At 38.0% G+C, this 19,316-nt stretch overlaps 1 protein-coding gene across 4 annotated transcripts in view; it reads right to left on the bottom strand.

Moving 5' to 3' along the window:
• The window catches only part of DDB2 (damage specific DNA binding protein 2), a 741,911-nt gene that overhangs the window by 573,101 nt on the left and 149,494 nt on the right, over positions 1-19,316 (bottom strand). The window contains exon 5 of one of the 4 annotated variants that reach the window (XM_044082701.1): positions 17,795-17,940. The exons of the other annotated variants lie outside the window; for them this stretch is intronic. Coding sequence (XP_043938636.1) covers positions 17,795-17,940 — 146 coding nt within the window. The remainder of the gene's footprint in view (positions 1-17,794; positions 17,941-19,316) is intronic. 4 annotated transcript variants of the gene reach the window in all.

The raw sequence follows: 19,316 nt of genomic DNA, 5'->3' as shown, positions 1-19,316 counted from the left end.
ACCCATGACAAGGGTACTTGGCTGTACCGAGAATGCCTCAAGTAGGTCCAGGTAGGTTGTGTGTTTTTTGTCGTTTATGGTGGCGGACCTATAGCTAACAAAGAATTGGGGGGGGGGGGGGTTTACTTCCTATAGTTAGCTGAACTTGGAGTAACTCTAGAGAGTCGTACTGTTTAACCACAACAGAGGTGTATTTGTCTTTAATGAAGATGAATACTCCTCCTCCCTTGTTTTTTTCATGATAATTTTGTGGTCTGAATGTGTGGAAGGCATTAGAGCCCTGCATGACCAGGTACTCTCTGAGGCCTTGAATCATGTCTCTTGTGACTGCGCAGAAATCAGTATCTTCCAGGGTGAGAAGTGCTTCAAGTGAGTGCAGTTTCTGATTTAGACTTTTACCATAATAACCCTGAGTTTGTTTTGGGAGGATATTTTTACCAGCAGCCTAAAGCCTAGAGGCGACAGGTGAAGACCATCTCTGGCAAAGCAGTGTGGTCTGTCCACATCATCCCAGGATATCAGATACTGGATCCCCCTGGACTGACATCAGCAGCTAAGCCAATTGCTGAAGTCAATAATCTTTTGTTTACATTGTGGCATTATCCTGGGTGAGGGAAGCACACTTGACAAGGCCAATGAGGATGACAGAGCTCTTCAACCTGCTGGCTTTCTGTACAAACTTGGAGATCAACAGAAGCACTGGATAAGTATACAGGAGGCCGGAGGGCCAATCATGAAACACAGCATCCCTTGGGGACTCTCCTACAGGGTGATCAGAGTGAAATATCTTCTGCACCTGTTGACTAAGGGAAAGCAAAGAAGTCATAATGAGGTTGGCCCCAAAATCTGAAAATCAGATATGCAATCACTATGGTGGGAAGCAAATTCAGACTACACAGACCACAACTGACAAATATTTTAGGTTCTATTTTACCACTTCGGAATAATCCTGTTAGAAGTGAAGCATCTGATAATGTGACTTGCTTCTGTGTTATTTTTACATACACCAATGCCTGCACATTATATAACTAATACCCAGAGGCCAAACTTTTTACACACACACACACACACATATATATATATATATATATATATATATATATATATATATATATATATATACATATACACACACACATCCATACACACACACACATACATATATATATATATATATATATATATATATATATATATATATATATATATATATATGCACACACACATACACACATATATATATATATATATACACATACATACACATATATATATATATATATATATATATATATATATATATATATGTATGTGTCTATATATATATATATATATATATATATATATATATACATATACACATACATATACATATGTATACATACATTCATAAATATATATACATATATACATATACATATATATATATATATATATATATATATACACACACACACACAAACACACACATATGTATATAAATATACATATATACAAAAACACACACACATACATACATATTTCCTGTAATTAAGGGACCGTGTATGAGGAATCGGACTACACCTATTAGTCTGTCTACCACAGTGTTGGATTTTCCTAATATATGTGATGCAATTAGAAAGTGGTGTAAAGATATCCCCCATTCCAAAGCCCTCATGTCCTGTCTGCACAAGGGGTAAGAACGGATTCTTCCTTGTCTGTTGATATCCCTAACTACTGACAAGTTGTCATTGCATACTGCGATAGTCCCCTGAGGGACAATATCCCAAAAGGCTTGCAATGCGAGTAGGATGCTCTCTTCTCTAGGAAGCTGTAATGCAACCTGGTCTCCAGGGAAGACTCCAGTGCATTGGACCATCCTTTTCTGGAATGCCACCCTTGCCCCACTCCAGCTGGGAAGCGTCCAGATCACTGGAAGAGGAGAAACAGCCTGCCTGTGACCGGTCATTTAGCTGGATCTGCCAGGGAAGATGATGTTTGCAAATTGGCTTTATAGGGACCCATAAAGGCTGGCCGGAGATAGGCCACTGAACAGCCAAGGTCTATTAGAGGATTTGCATTAAAAATCTTGTGAGCGGGACTAGTGTTATGGCAAGCAATGAAGAACCGCAAGCTTGTAGGATTAATCTTGTTGGAGGGGATGGAACTAACAGCAAGTCCCACACTTGATTTCTTAATGATGTGATGCATCAAAGAAGCAAAGATGCTATCCGGTTTGTGGCATTCAAAAGACAGCCTATGAATTCCAAATTCTATACAGGTGATAATTTGATTTTGCCAGATTTATAGTAATGTACAGGGATCTGGGAATTTGATACAGGTAATCCCTGATCTGTAACAGTTGATGCCTGGTTGGAGCAGTAAGGAGCCAGTCATTTGAGATATGGGAAAAAACTTGCAATCCTTGAGCCTCCGGTGAGCAGCCACTACTGCTGTGGTTTTGAAAGTGAAAAAACCCTGGGGACTGTGGTGAATCCAAAGGGCAGAGCATGGAATTGGTAGTGACTGGCTCCTAGATGTCTCCTGGGGGGCCTGTTTAATTTGACGTGAAAGTACATGAACTGAAGATGTATAGAGCACATCCAATTATCCTTGCACAGAAGCATTAGGATGGACTGAACCATGACCATCTGGAAATTTGACTTCTGCACATATAGATAAAGATTACTTAGGTCCAAATGGGTCTCAGATCCATGGTTTTCTTTGGTACTAAAGGAAGTGGGAGTAAGTTCCGAATCCTCTAAGTTTGGTTGGGAACTCTTGGATGAATCTTATATTTTTTTGTTGGGAAGCCTGCATCCTGAAACAGACAAACAGATTCAGCAATCGCATCAACAGAGTCACCAGAGTATAGAAAAGACGAGAAGTCCATGTGGGTTTTGACTCTGAGAAGCCAACATGCCATTTCACCTCCTGAAAGACCCTCTTTATCAAATTAGAAAAGGAGAAGAAACAAGAGGCAAGGCATGTGTTGTGGCCCAGTACTGTAATTATTTTATTTGCTTTCAGGGATAGAACATTTCTTTACATGGATTTTATACAGGTTTGGCCCAGAAAAAGCTGTCTGGTTAAGTGATTTGTGCATAGTCATTTTGATAGGCAACAGGGGTAAAGGGAATCAGCAATGAACCATTGGATTAGAAAAAAACTGTCCTATGAACTAATTACTGTTTTAAATAAGTTGCCCGACTGTCGGATCTGAGGGAGTTTAAGATCCGAAGAAAGCCTTACCTGCTCCAACAACTTCAGGTCTGGAGAAATTGGATCCAAGACATTAACAGTTAAATCCAGACCAGCCTATCATCTGTCGGATCATAGTCTTAGGATCCAATGATTTTTTTTTTTGCAGATGTAGGATCCTGAGAACAGAAAAGGTCTAACCGATGGGATCAGAATAGTTCAGGTATCTTTGATCCAAGTGGGCTGTAACTCTCAGCAAACTCCAGTCAGTCAGATCCGAGGGCTAGGATCCAATGGCTATATCAGGCAAGTGTGAAACATTATGGGACCAATCCCAACTGAGCCAAGGATGGTTAGGATCCGATGGAGGCCTTAGGAGCTTTGGATCCTAAGAGGTGGATCTGAAATCGTTGTTGCTGTTCCTTTTTTTTCCTGGGGGGGGGGTGGGGGGGTTTGAGCCCTGAAATAAGCCTCTCTTTTTTTCTTGTCTCTTTTCTTCTCTCTTTTTTTTTAAAGGCATGGAAGAGAACTTACATGCTATGACAAAAGCAAGCCACACTCCGGAAAATCCATGATAGACCATAGCACACAAGTCGGCAGTAGTTCGTGGCACCACTAGGGTGAAAACCATTTGGATCTGCTCTGCCTGGAAACTTCGGACATTAAAGAAATCTGCCAAGCAACAGGGTAGATTCAAAGTCAAAGTTGGGCCCTATGCAGAAAAATGCATGTTGGTAACTTTAAGCAAAAAACATAATAAAGGAATGAGGATTTAAATATTGCTCTTAAAAACTTAGAAAATTAAAAGCATAACTGTCAATAATTTCTAACTTCCCACATCAACAGATAGCCACTAAATTGCCAGAAACCACGTTTTAAGAGAAAACGGATCAAGAAAAATCTGTACCGATTAGAAACAAGCACTGAAACAGTCAGATGCTGCACACAAAACCATTACCTCAACTGCTCTGCACAAGCTCTCAGAACGGCAAGATGGAGAAAAAAAAAACTTGACATAGTTAAGCTTCAGTCTCCTGAATAACACAATCGAAACACCACCAGAAAGTAAGGGAATAGACCAACAATGGGAGCCATTGAAACAGAGAACTCCAAAAAGAATACTCATGTATTTCCCATCAGTACTGCAGAAGAAAAAAACACTACCTCTAGCCAGAAAAAACAAGGAGGCTAAGAAGAAGAGACAGACCACTGGGCTAAAAAGGAGTTTAGCTAAATCAGATGAAATAAATAGACAACACAATATCTGATCAAGGGTTGAAGAAAAAGGGCACCCAAAGGCAGACTAAAAGAACATGGACACCAAGGGAGATATCCGGACAACGGAAAAAAAAAAAAAAAGAAAACTGACACTGTCGCCCAACAGAGGATTACCTCAAAACCAGACAGGGAAAGCAAGATTTTAAAAACAGCAGTAACACAGGTACAGGAAAGCACAGACAAGTACTCAAGCACAACCATATAAGAAGTGAAAAATTCAGCTTAAAGGCAATAAAATCCACATACAACAACACAATTTAAATAGCAAAGGGAAAACAGAAAGGGTGCCAAGGACACCAAGAAGAAAGCAGCAGTAGAAGGAAACAAGGGCAGCAATCCCTGTCTGAGAAAACTATTAAGGGAGGGAGGGAGGATAAAAGGCATTAGACAAGATTGACGGAAAGTAATGAAAAATAGTAACTTAGCTGTGAAAATTTCACCTACTAACTTGCGACCGAAGAAATCCACTTCCGGTCACAATGGCTGCAAGCGAGATCTGGGGAGTTAGCGAGACGGTGATGCATTGTGGGAAGAGGAAGTAGCTCAAGACCCAAAGTCTGGAAAATATGGCTGAGTTGGATCCAAGGATGGGATCCGTAACCCATCAGTGAGGAAGAATGAGAAGGACAACATCAGATATTCATTTTAATACTGTTGATCTGAGATCTGCTGGAAAGCACAGTATTCATTCTCTGAAATACACATGGCCCAGATTTGACAATCACTATCTGAGCTGAAATACTTACAGCATTAGCATTTTACAATGTTATAATAATTTTGCTTTACAATACATTCCATGATTAATATCTCCTAGATATATCCATAGGTTCACAGGTGTGCACTATACTAATTACCACTGAGGCCTTTTTAAGCCTAGCCATGCATCACAAATCTCGGTCAAGTTCTGGTACACATGGTAATTTAAGCAGATGTTTAGGAAATGAAACATTAACAAGCAAGAGCCTGGGAAATTAACCCATTACAGGCTGTGTGTGTCCATTATAGACATGAGTGCCAAACCTGGGGCAAATTTCCAGTTCCCCATCCAAATGTCCAAGTTACACTTGAATTAGGTTAGGGAGCAACTCTGCTTCGCATGGATTGGAAGCCTGTTCCAGAGAATGGGTAGTATCTGGGATACATACCTGCATCTCCAACAAGTCTTATTTATATCACAGCCATGGTTTAAATCTTTAGAATGGGTTATTCTGGTGCTGTTTGTTTTGCAGATATGCAGGAGGTCTATCAGACTGGGATATGAAGATGCCTTGCATGCTAGGTGTAGATTTCCCCTCAACAGCCTTTAGGAGGCAGAACACAGTGACAGGGCTTTGAGGCAGTCTGCATAGAACATGTTATTTATGCTCTGTATTCTCTTACTTAGGAACATCTGTGCATATTCCAAGTGCTGGATGGGCCTAGTTATGCACATGTCCACCACTTTCACAAATGAACACAACAACCCTTAACAGATTGGGGTATAAACACACTGTGGCTAGGATTTCTGGAACTGATGACCAGCTTTCAGAATGAATCCTCCCCTCCCCCATGTTTAGATCTCCTAACTCCCAAAATCTCCTAAAATGACAGGCTTCTGCAATACATAACTATAAACCAATTAAATGATAGCATATCTCTTTGCAGGAAGTAAATACATTATTTTTAAAAAGTATATATAGTGGCAACATGGCATATACCTTGTTAAATTCATACTACCAGAATATTTCTAAAGATGGAATTTGAGGGCATTTATTCCTCTACAAAACTGCTTGTGTTATACTAGAGAATGATATGGAAAAATGTTCACCTACCTCAAAAGAAATTAGCAAATCCAAGTACGAAATTCTTTATGAGGAAAAAGACCCGTGCAACAAGGGCATTAATCTTAAGGCAGGGGGGCAGCATAGAGGTAACGTGAAAGCATTTTTCTCAGTGAAAGAAAAGGGCAGATGCACAAGTCTCCATGAGAAAATGGTGGAAGAGTTAAAGGTACATAAAACAATTCCAGGGACTGATGCACAAACCTGAAATGTTCAGGGACTTCCAAGATGGCTGCACACTGAGTAACAGCTTAATTTCAATTCCCCAGTGTGAAAACGGAAGCAAAGAAAAGAGAGCCAGTGAATTTGTCTTTTTGGGTAAATTTTAGTAACTGGCTAGTAAGTGTACTGCCTGGATGCCAGCAAACAATAAATTCAGAGAACCTGAAAGAAAAACAATCACAAAAAATTAGGAGAAAACACCGGTGTGCAAGAATCCCGCAGCTATTTAACAAAAAGCAGCTCAAGCTTCAGCTTTGATGCAAGATATGACATCCAGTAATACAGAGCTGATTAAAATAAACCAAACATTGAATGAGTATATCAACTCAAATAACAGGCTGGAAAAATGGCAGAAGCTTTGAACAGATACTCAGATGAGCTGATAAAACTGCAAAAATCAGAAGTTGAAATGAAGAAAAGGCTGACTAATTATGAGGCTGTTTGTGAATAGACATTTCAAAAAATGGTAAAATTAGAAAAGAGAGCAAATAGGGAAAACCTGCAATTTCTTGCTGTACCAGAGAAACTGGAAGGAAGAGACTATTAATTTTATGAAAGCACAAATAAGCAACTGGACTGGTATTCCACAGCAGCTGTTAAGTGAAAGGGCACATTGTGTGTATGCTCCAAACCTGGCCATGAGAACACAATTTAGACCTTTAATAGTAAAGATGCAATCTTACCAGCAGGAAGAGTTAATTCTGACAAAACCATGGCAGAAGGACAAAGTACTAAAAGTTGGAGGCAGTAGAGAGTTTGTAGAAAATGAAAACTCACAGAAGATGAGTAAAGTTATTCCAGCAGAGAATGTCAAGTAGCTGGTGTGAGATTCAAGGTGTTGTATCCAGCTGTCTTCAGAACATTTTTTTCCTGGACGGACAAAGCCTTGCAGAACATGCTAAGCAGAAAACACAAAAGTTTGTCCAACAAAAAATGAGCTATCAAACAGAAGGGGATTCTGCTTCTTAGTTTTCTGGTAATAAAGCTCATACAGAGACTATGCCAGTGAAACCTTTTCCCATGTTCCAAACAGACGGAAAAGAGCCCATGAGTTGACTAGAAGAACCAGGAGTAGATTGGAAATAAACCAGAGACTGATATGGGAGACGAGATCAACAGGAAGAAAAACAACTCATAAATTAATGAATTAATATGGGATTACAAAGCATCAATTAACATTTATGAAATATGATGGAACAAGCAAATCTGGAAATATTGGACTTTTCTGACTTTGTTAAACTTGTAGGACGCTCCAAAGCATACACCCTACTTCATGTCATTAATGTCTGTAAGAACATTAAAGAGAGGGAAACAGGAAGGAAAGAGGTAACTGTAAGCAAAACACATTTTGTTCTTAACAGTATTTTTATAATACAGGACATATGCTGCATGCTATAAAGTAAAGCTTTTTTAGTTATTTTGTGTGTAATATGTGTCCCTATTTTTCCTTCTTCCTTCTTTCCTCTTGTTCAGTTTTAAGAAATACAGGCACTGCAATGTAAAAAGAGAAGAAAGCCTGGACACAACAGCATGATACAAGTAAACCTGACATGCTTTTTCTTACTTTTGTCAAGGGGAATGACTGGATTAAAATGCTTGGCTTGATCTACGCAAGTAAATAAAAGAACACTGAATATAATGAAAGGTTTATCCCCAAACAAATAAATGTTCACAGTGCAACATGAGAAGCCTATAGTGGAATGCAACTGTGTATCAGGTTCTCATGTGTCTATGGAGACAAGATGATAAAGGCAATACAACCAGAATACTTCTTTCCTTCAGTGACAAGGAGATGATGTTTTCTAAAAGCATTCAAGTTGTTTTCTACATATGGGAGATGAATAAAGGTAAGAAAAATACAGACAGCACTTTGTGTAAGTAGAAGTGCGTGCTGTACCATGCACCTCAGCATACGTAACCTTCATTATCGGTTAATTCAAGACTCTGATCGTGGCTGTCAATTAGGAGGGTTAAACTTCATTATTTGAAGATGTACATAGTTGTATGCGTTTGTATTAAGTTAATAAGTTCTCGGGGTGTGTTTGAATTTTTTTTTTCTGTTTGAGGGTTTTGATTAAAACAAAATATCTTGTAAGATGTGACACAGGTAAAAATGGATATGACAAGAAACAGAACAATCTGCCAAATGTTTGTGTATGCATGTAACACAAAAGCTAAAACTAGACATTAAAAAAAAAAGCTGTTGTACATAAAACATGGAAATAACTTATCATAATGACAACATTGTTCATATTATCTTTAAATGTGAATGGTATCATAGATGTATTAAAAAAAAGAAAAAGTAGTGAACTATATTAAAAAATGCAAAGTGCAAACAGCTATACTTCAGGAGACACACTTGGAAAGAACCCAGCATGCGACTTGAATAAAGAAAGGATTTAAGGACGGTTATTCAGCAGAATATCTGGGACAAAGAAAATGAGAGTACATAAATTCATTGTGAAAGGAAGTCCAATAGTGATAGAAGAGGGAAAAATAACAATGGTAGATCTGTAGTACTATCACTTCAACGAAACGGCTGAAGTTCAAACACCATATGTTCGAACTTCTAACCTCGAAGTGCAAAAACATTGAAGTCTTAGAACAGCGATTTTTTTTCCCAGGGAAAAAAATTGCTGTTCCAAGAAACACACACACAACACAAGCACACCAAAAGCACAGCAATCCACACACATACACTTAAAATCCTACATCTAACCCTACACTAAACTGTACATACACTATCTATCCACTTACCTTAACCCAAACCCTAACCCTAAGGTCCGTCACTATCGCACACTCACCTAACCCATGCCCTAACCCTAACTCATCTATCTCGCCCCAACCCTAAAGTCTGTCACTATCGCACACCCACCACCCATGCCCTAGCCCTAACTCACCTATCCTGCCCTAACCCTAAAGTCTGTCACTATCGCACACCCACCTCACCTGCGCCCTAACCCTAACTCACCTAACCCATGCCCTAACCCGAACGTCTGCAAAATCGCACACTTACCTGAACCTGACCCGCAACTTTCCACCAGACTGCTGAATATAGCGCAGCCACAGAAACGGCCCACTGAATTCTTTCCCTTGGAAAGAATTTGGTGTTCCGCAGCTTCACGATAATCAGTTTTCAAACTTCACAGTTCGAACATATGGTACTCGAACTGCTGAAGTTTCAATGAACTGATAGGAACCCCTAAGGGACTACTAGCAAGGGAGGAGAAATGCGTTGGCATGCATTTATATTTCACCTAAAACTGCTACAACGGAGCTTAAGAAAATTCTGGGAGAAGCAATCAGTTTTCAGCAGGGAATATTACTTATAGGTTGGAACAGGAATTTGATTTGCAACAGTGAGGATGTATCTGGGGGGGGGGGCTAGAAGGGAAAATATAACAAAAGAGGGTAGACTTTTGAAGAAATGTATGAAGTTATTTGGTATGGAAGATGTGAATTAAGTAGCAGGAGTTCAGAGCAAATTTACGTATTATTCCCCAAGGTACAAAACCTGGACTAGGCTAGACAAAAGTCATACTTCACAGGAATCTTTGCAATTAATTGAAAGTTTTAATAAGCATCCAATAGACTATTTAAGATCATACGCCAATAATACCTAAAATAAAAATGCAGGGTACTAATATAAAAATGAGACACTGGTACTTCCCAACCTATATGTTAAACAGAGAGGAATTTAAGGAATGAGTAGAAGAAATAATTCAGGAGTTATTAGGAGAGAGAAAAAGTTCTTCTGAAGATATAACTAGGAAGTGGGATAAAATTAAAGTGGAGTTTAAACACAGGGTGGAAAGAAAAGAAAAAGAGATATGGTTAAGAATTAACAAGAATTATTTAGAAGGACTGACAAAGGTTAAAGTATTGCATAACAGGGGGGCTCTCACACAACAAGAAGAGGAGCAGTTACAGAGTGCTGAAGAGGAAATCATAGCATACCTCAATAATATGCATGAGTTTAGAAATACTGCTGTTAAGCAACTATTTTTTGATAGTAAGTCCAGATCACAAAAGCTTTTAGCATAACGGCTCAGGCAATAGAAAGTAGAAAGGATTGTTGCCAAGCTTAGAGAGCCTATAACAAGGAAAATAGTCAGAGATTCTGTAGGGGTATTAGAAATATTTTGGAAATTTTATGAAAATCTGTATAAAGCACAGAAGTGCAAAAATCAAGAAAAGTACACATGGAAATGTTTATGGAGGAATTAAATGTGCCACAAAGGTAGATGAAGCTCAGTTAATAAAAGGGTAGGAAGAGATGAGATAAAAATAGTGATATATAACCAATATACAGGAAAGTCTCCAGTAATAGATGGGATTCTTGTGGAAGTTTAGAAGCTAAGCAATAAAGATCTGGTAGGTTTTTAACAGTATTTTAAAAGGAGGAGAAGCATCAATATCCTGGAAGAAAGCGGTAGTGGCTGCATTACCTAAAGATGTAAAGACCCATCAGAGAAAGCTTTATATAGGTCCACTTCAATTGTAAACCATGATTAAAAAAGTGTTTACGTCTACAACGGCTAAAAGAAGTGCCAAGATTGATAGATATGGATCAAGGTAGTTTTGTGGAGGGGAGGAACACATTTGACAACATTAACAGAGCAATGATGATCCACAGGGAAACAGAATGTAAGAATATACCACTGTTGTTGATGAGTCTTGATGCAGAGAAAACATATGATAGAGTAAGCTGGAATTTTATAAGTAGGGCAATGGAAGTATTTGCATTCCCTGATAAAATTATACAGCTGACTAGAATGATATATAAGGGATCTGAGGCAAAAATTAAAGTTGGAATGGGGATCCTCTCTGATACGTTATGTTTGTGCACAGGAACCAGACAGGGGTGTCCTCGTTCCCCTTTGTTATTTGTGTTATATTTATAACCACTGGCAAAGAAAATAAGAAACTCAGAAATTCAAGGATATAATTGGTATGGTACTCAAGAAAAGTTGTTTTTATTTGCAGATGATATTACTGTATACCTTATAAAGCTAAAAACGAAAGTTTAATGTTGTGGAACATTCTGAGATTGTTTCAGGTCTTTTCATAATACAAAATTAATGAATATAAAACAAAGGCAATAGCTGTAAACTATGAACCCACACACAAATCGGTTTGCCAATATCCATATTTATGGTGATATGACAAAATGAAGTACTTAGAAGTACGGATTAAAAATGATTCTGTTGTGGCAACAAAGGATATGTGGGAAGAGATTAAACAAAAGATAATACAAAAACTGAGAAACTGGAAGCTCTGTTTTATGGATATGGATAGCAAGATACAAGCAGTAGAAATGTTTTAGTCCCTTTAGTTTTATACACAGGTCAGGCATATTTTTTATCAACCAAGGAAGAAGTTGTACAGAGCAATTAATAAAAAGTTGAAGGATTTTATCTGGGAGGGGAAGAGGGCAAGAGTAATGTGGGATAAGTTGATCCTTCCAATAGAACAAGGTGATCTGTGACTAAGTGATATGAAGGGGTATTTCAGAGCTACACAGTTAAGGCTCCTATACATAACATAAGCAGTAAGCGATAATTCAAAGTGAAAAGGGATGATGATGAAACGGGGGGGGGGGGAGCTCAGGAAATAAAGAGACTGGGAGTTTGGATGCAGATTCTTAAGGAAAATAAGAATAACCATACAGAATATTAGCCAAATTAATCAATACAAACAAGGCAGCCCCAAAGATATTCAAAGAGAAATACAGGCAAAACATCCAGATGTTATTTTTGTTTTTATTGTGAAAATGTCCATATCACACAGAGGGAATGTAGAAAAGAAGATTAGTAAACTAGAAGTTAAAAAAATAGAAACTGACGTTATGGAATACCTATGAAGTGAAGGATTTGGTGTAGAAGGTCTACCACAGGTTACATCACAGCATGATAGAATGAGCCCTCAAAGTACGGAGAAACAGGAAGATCAGGAGACATCTGAAAAAGAAATATGGACATGGGGAAAAACAAAGAGATTTAACATGGTGTAATATTTATGCAAAGGAGAAAGCAAATCTAATCAATACAAAAAGAGTAACACCAAAGATATTTGAAGAGAAATACAGGCAAAGGAATCCAGACATGGAAAACTTTACAATACAAAAAAATAAGAAGACAGAGAGGAAAATAGAAAAGAAGATTAGTAATGGAGAAGTTACAGAAGTAGAAAATAATGTTATGGAGTACCTGTAAAGTGAAAGATTCAGTGCAGAACATCAAACCCAGAAAGTACCACAGCAGGATAAATCAATGGACATCCAAATTAAGGAGAAACCAGTGGAACGCGAAGCAACTGGTCAGTTGCCACATGAAGATATTTTGGAGACTTCCACAGAAAACCAGGATAAATGTTCACTTAAAGATGGACAGCAAGGGAGGAAACAGGAAACTGTGGCAACTCTGATGCAGTCATAGGCCAGTGAGTTCCCGTATGACAGAGTAATGAATGAAACAGGATGAAATTGAAAAGAACATGCCTCATGAAGATGCTATAGAACTTTATACAGAATGCCCGCAGGAAATGCAGAATGAAAAATGCGCCCGCAGGAAATGCAGAATGAAAAATGTGCCCTCAGTTTAGAACAAAATTAGCTAAGAGAAGAGTTGCTTGATTTAATAGAGATAGACATACTAAGATCTATGAAAGAAATGGACTGCAGAAGGTAAGTAAAACCCAAAAAGTCAGAAGTTGGCAAAACAAATGAACACAGTAATTAGACCATCCACAGAGATCCATGTGATATAACAGAAGCAAACAGGATATATGACTGTGCAGTTAAATTAATAGATAAAATTCTACCACAAGAACACAGGGTAGTAAGGGGAAAGGAAGGGGAGAAATGGAATACTATCCATGGAAGTATCTAATAGAGAAAACTATAAAGCAATTAAGACAAGAAGTCTCACTGTTAGAAGAAAATAGAAGAGGGAACAGAGCAATAAAGTACTCAGAAAGACAGACGCGATACAAGCAATGATGAGTATTATAACTGATCAGGATTTATCATGCACTATTGCAAATAAACTAAAAAATAGCACAGGCAGAAAAACTTAGAAGATACATACATACATATAAAGGAAAAGTACAAAATAAGCAATTTATTGATTACCCCAAAAAGTTTTATAGAGAACTGGGAAACAAGGTAAAAGGAACTGAAAGACCACCCAAAAAAAGAAGAAATAGATAGATTTTGAGAAGTACTTCTGAAGATCCTATGGAACATAAGAAAGATGCTAAATGGAAAGAAGTAAAAAAAAAGAATAAGAAGTTTAAAGGTACAGGATATGAAATGGGATGAAGTACCAGCCAGAGAGATTGAAACAAAGTTAAGGAAAGCTTCTAACAGGAAAACCCCAAGCCCAGATGCCGTACCTAAGTTCTGGTTAAAAGAATTTACATCTTTGCTCGAAGATTTAGTCATGAGTAAGAACTATTTATATGCACACCGTAAACAGACACCAACCTGGCTAACAACAGGAAAAACGATGATCCTACTTAAGAGTGTACCTGAGAGCTACCATAAAAATTATGGACCAATAACTTGCCTTCCGCTGACGTATAAACTATACACTGGAATTTATGCCGATAAAGTTAATAGTCATTTAGAAGAAAACTTAATTATGGCAATAGAACAAAAGGGCAATAAAAGAAAGCCATACGGAACAAAGGAACATTTGTTACTAAAAAGAGTCATAGTAAGAACTGTAAAAAGGGGAAGAAGCTAAGTATCGCATAGATTGACTACAAAAAAGCATTTGATAGCTATCCCACATTCATGGATAAAAGAGAGTGCTTAAAAATGTGCAATATACAACTTGCATGGACAAATTACATCATAGCAAACATGAAACAGTGGCAAACCACTCTGCAGTTAAGCCAAGATAAAAGACCTATTACTATTCCAGGGATAAAAATCCAAAGAGGGATATTCCAGGGTGACTCTCTGTCACCATTGGTCTTCTGCCTTGCCCTTAACCCATTAAGCTGTCTGCTTAACAGATTAGGTCATGGCTATAATTTGGCACCCAGAAAGCAACAAGTGTAAAGACTTCTCATCTTCTCTTTGTCAATGGTTTAAAACTGTATAGCTCATCAGATGAGGAACTGAAAGGACAACTGCAAGTAGCCAAAACTTTTTCAGATGGCATAAGAATGTCATTTGGTCTTCATAAATGTGCAAAGGCAACCTTTAAAGCACGAAAGCTGCAGCACCAAGAAAACATCAGTTTGGGACAATAATGTGATATAAAAGAAGTTGAGCAAGATGGAGTGTATAAATAATTGGGAACTGATAAAGGATCAACAGAAAACATGAACAGATGCAAATAAAACTTAGTAAGGAATATTTTAGAATATTTAAATTAATCCTGAAAACAGCATTGACATATAGGAACAAAATTCAAGCTATAAACTAATTTGCTCTTCCTATCTGAACTTACACTTTTGGAGTGATTGACTGGCCCCTAAAGGGGCTGGATAGATTAGACAGGAAAACAAGAAGAATGCTTCATGCTCATCAAATGATGTATAAAAATCAGTGCATACCAAGACTGTATATATATTCCCAATTCTGAAGGAGGTATGTGCCTCCTTGAAATTGATTACATGTACAGATCTGCAATTGTGGGACTGCATACATATCTGCTGACCTCACAAGACCCAAATATAGTGAAAGTTTTGAAACATGAGGAGAATAAATCTAAGATTACTTCCCTTCTTGGTCTAGCAGAAGTATATCAGCTTCAAGCGGGAATGGAAATCAAACCAGAAGTAAATAAAAATCAGGCATCAACTGAATGTGTCAAAAAACAAAAGAAAAAAAGGTGAAGGATCATATAAGAAGGCAAGAAATGTGGAAAATGCATAAATATAGTTGCAAGTATAGAAATCTCCTGCAAGAACCTCGTGCTAATCAGGACTGAACATAGGAATGGTTAAGGAGAGGCGAATTCAAACCAAAAGATGAAAGGTTAATACTGGTAACCCAAGACAGTGGGCTACGTACACGTTGATTTACAAAGTGCATTGAACATGTGGGAGAAACAGACAAATGTGGGTTTTGTAAAGCAGAATTGGAAACAGTTGCACACCTAGTTGCTGGTTGTGATACATTAATGGCAAAAGGACTAATAACTGAAAGGCATAATAATGTGGCAAGACTGCTGCACTGGGGATTGTGCAAACATTATAATACTGAAGTAGTTGAAAAACACTCATAGAAAACGATGAAGTCTACATCACATGGGATCACCCATAACCAACAGTTCAAAAGGCAGATGCGAGAAAACTCTGCGGACCTTGTGTGTATGTGTGTGTGTGTGTGTGTGTGTGTGTGTGTGTGTGTGTGTGTGTGTGTGTGTGTGTGTATTATGGGATATACTGGTCCATGAAAAGACAAAAGTAGCACTGATCATTGAAATCACTACACCCAATGAATACAGTGTCCTGCATACAGGGAGACACCAAGACATAAAATATCAGGATTTGCAGGCAGAAACGAGAGCAATGTGGAAGGAAAAATACCCAGACAGTTCCAAACGTAATAGGAGTAACGTTGCTTATAAAAAATAATCTACAATCATATTTAGATATATTACGAATGCATGCAGCTCCATACGAATTGCAGGAGGAGTCATTATTGGGCACATTGCAGGTGCTGTGAACAGCACTTCTGGCTGACATCAAAGACTGAAATAATACCAGTTTCATGAATTTTAATCATACTTTGGCTTAGGAATGGCATTGATTCCCATCATGGTATTAGAAACCCAGAAGATTTGAAGACATTAAAAAATATTACATTAATAAAGTAGTAGAGAGTATTACCTTACCTATCAAGGAAGGATATCAGAGTACAGGCAAACAGAAAGAAATAGGTGAATCCTAAGCAAAAGACCTGCAATGGCAGAGTTTTTAGCAGAATCTAGAACAGAAGCTGTTAAAAAGGGATAATTAATACAGCATATAAAATACTGAATGATAATTACCGGAATCAATCACAGGAGGCTAGAAAGGACTGGAAAGAGAGATCAGATAAGCAATTCACAAAGAAACAATGGGAGTATATATGTATGGCTTCCAAATATGCAACAAAGTCTATAAGACTTAGGATCTTTGTTTAGAAGTGTTTGCATAAGTACTTCTACACCGCAAGCAGACTCTAAAGAATTTTTCTTGAGGTAGATTGCAAATGTTGGAGGCGTGATGAGGAAGAAAGAGCTAATTGGGAACATATTTTTGGGACTGTAATGAGGTGTCAGACTTTAAAAATCCCCTGCAGACTACTCTGTCAGAAACATCAGGTAAACAAATTGGTGTAACTACGGAAATTATTTTTTTTGAGCCGTAATACAGAATCAGAATAACCTTGACACAGTAAGGCCTTGCTCAGTTTAATTATAGTAGCTTCCAAAAAGCAGTTAATAGAAAACGGAGATCAAAGTCTGAACCAACTGCTCTAGAAATAGTGAATATAGTAACCAAGATTAAAGAACTGAAAGTGGGATCTTTAGAAAAGAGTAGGAACAAATTACACAGAAATGAAAATGGGGACTGCGGGAACAATATATATAGAATAATGTTTTGGAGGAGGAATGAGGTTTAAGGGAAGGCAGGAATTGAATGAGCTATGTAATGTTTGAATGACAATGACTGTACAGATTATAAGTGATGCACAATGTTTGTAACTAAAATATGTCAATATGGTTTGTTTTCATTTATATAAATGTTTGCTTATGTCATAAATTATGTTTCTTGTTTAAAAAGAAAAGAATTTGATGTTGGGTAACCAGGATCAATGATCTATCCAGCATGGGAAGAATAAGAAAAGTGAATAAGACATGCACTAACTCCCTTTCAAATACATGCACATATGTACTGTTACAACAATAACTATGGTGATCCATGTGATGACTCCCTCAGTGACAATGATTTGTAGAAGTGGTTTATTGGTGGCTCTTCCTGGTTTACATTTTCTAAACTTAAAGGAATTCATGTTATGAGAGCGCTGCCTGGTGATAAAAGCAGGATTGTATCGGACATTGTCCAAAGATCTTGCATGTACAGTTTTATCAAGTAAAAACAACCTTTTTATTATCAAGTGTTAACATGCTTAAGGGGAAGCAACAATTGCCTACTTTGTTGAGTGAAAAAAACATATAAAATGTGTTCTCAATATCAGCTTAATGTTCTACTACTACAAATGGTAACATATTTCTCTTCTCTACCACCAAGTGCTTAAAATGGAAACTACAGAACATAGAATGCCTTACTCCCAGTTGTCTGTGCTGGTGAAGTGGCGGAGGGTGTTCCCTTGGAAGTCCTGCAGGGTGGTTGTGCCAGAAATGGATGAGGTATACAGCTGGTTGGGATTGAAGGGATTAAACTTCATGCCGGTAATTGACCCACCAGCACCAATCTATAAGACAGGGAGATGAACAGTCAATCAGCAAGCAGGAAAGGGAGAAGGTGGCAAAACACATAAAACCACTTAAAAGATATGCCTGGGTGCAAAATTTGACCCATCCTATGATTTAGTAGGACAGTGATCCTGAAAACTAATCCTGAGTTCCATGCTACAACAAAACCAAAACCTTGTGCAACCGTTTGAAAAAATTACACAGCAATGACACCTCAGCAAATGTGAAATACATAACATGTCCAATATTCTTATGTTAAGTTGTTATCCAAACTGGGTATTACCTCTTTAATGACAATACATGAGGTTAATAGAGTGTAAATGGAAATAATGTTAATATGGTTTGTTTGTTTTTTCTACTAAAGTATGTGTGCCTATGTCTTAAGTGATAATTTAATAAAGATGAGGTTAGTAGAACTACCATATGCACCCTCTGAGAGCACTATCTAGCTAATATGACAATACAGGAAGTGCATGAGCCCACCATAAGCATCCACTGAGAACACCCTTTTGCAACTGTGACAACACATGAGGTTAGTGAGACCAAGATAAGCAGGTGCTGAGAACACATATTAGCAAACAAGACAATACATGAGATTAGTTGCCCAGCTAAAAGCAACCTCTGAGAATATACTTTAGCAATGTGACAATCCATGATGTCAGTGGGCCCAGCATAAGCAGCCTCTGAGAAGAGCAAGTTATGTTACCCGCCCCTAAGCTTTCTTGACAGAGTGCAATGAAAATTAACCATTTAACAACAAGAACAACAACGAATTTACATTTTAGGTTACATTTTATTAATTTTTGCTGCTGAGTGTGTAGTATGTTGCAAAATAAGAAGTTATGTACCTACCATAACGTTCCATGTTAGTTGTCGTCTTCTCGCCTTCTTTCTTGCTGGATGGGTTCGGAGCCGATCCTCGGCTCCGACTCAGCCAATACTAAAGCTCGAGAGCTAATTCCACCGGCTCGAGGCTCCCCTATATCCCACAATGCTAGGCGGTAACTACTTAGATCTCGTTTGATAGCTAGACCAAGCAATTCTAGTCTCCATAGTATGGAGAAGGGTAACCTACCTCTATATAAACCAGAGTGTAAGGTATCCCAGACCTAACAAAAGGGGAAATAGAGGTGGTAGAATGTGTGGGAATGAAACTCCTCCAGAGGAAGATCACAAAATGAATTCCTATCGGTCTGTCCAGGCTTGGGGGAAGGAGGGTGGGACGCAAGAAAGAAGGCGAGAAGAAGACAACTAACATGGAACGTTATGGTAGGTACATAACTTCTTAATGTTAAGTTGTCTATCTCACCTTCATTCTTGCTGGATGGGACCGCGTCCCTAGCACCTTATCCCGGATGGCCTATCGGAACAGACT

The sequence above is a fragment of the Protopterus annectens genome, chromosome 9.part0, assembly GCF_019279795.1.
Source record: "Protopterus annectens isolate FY-2018-M chromosome 9.part0, PAN1.0, whole genome shotgun sequence".
In the NCBI taxonomy this organism is placed as follows: domain Eukaryota; kingdom Metazoa; phylum Chordata; order Ceratodontiformes; family Protopteridae; genus Protopterus; species Protopterus annectens.
Note: the sequence above shows the minus strand (reverse complement) of the source record. Positions and strands in the feature narration are given on the sequence as shown.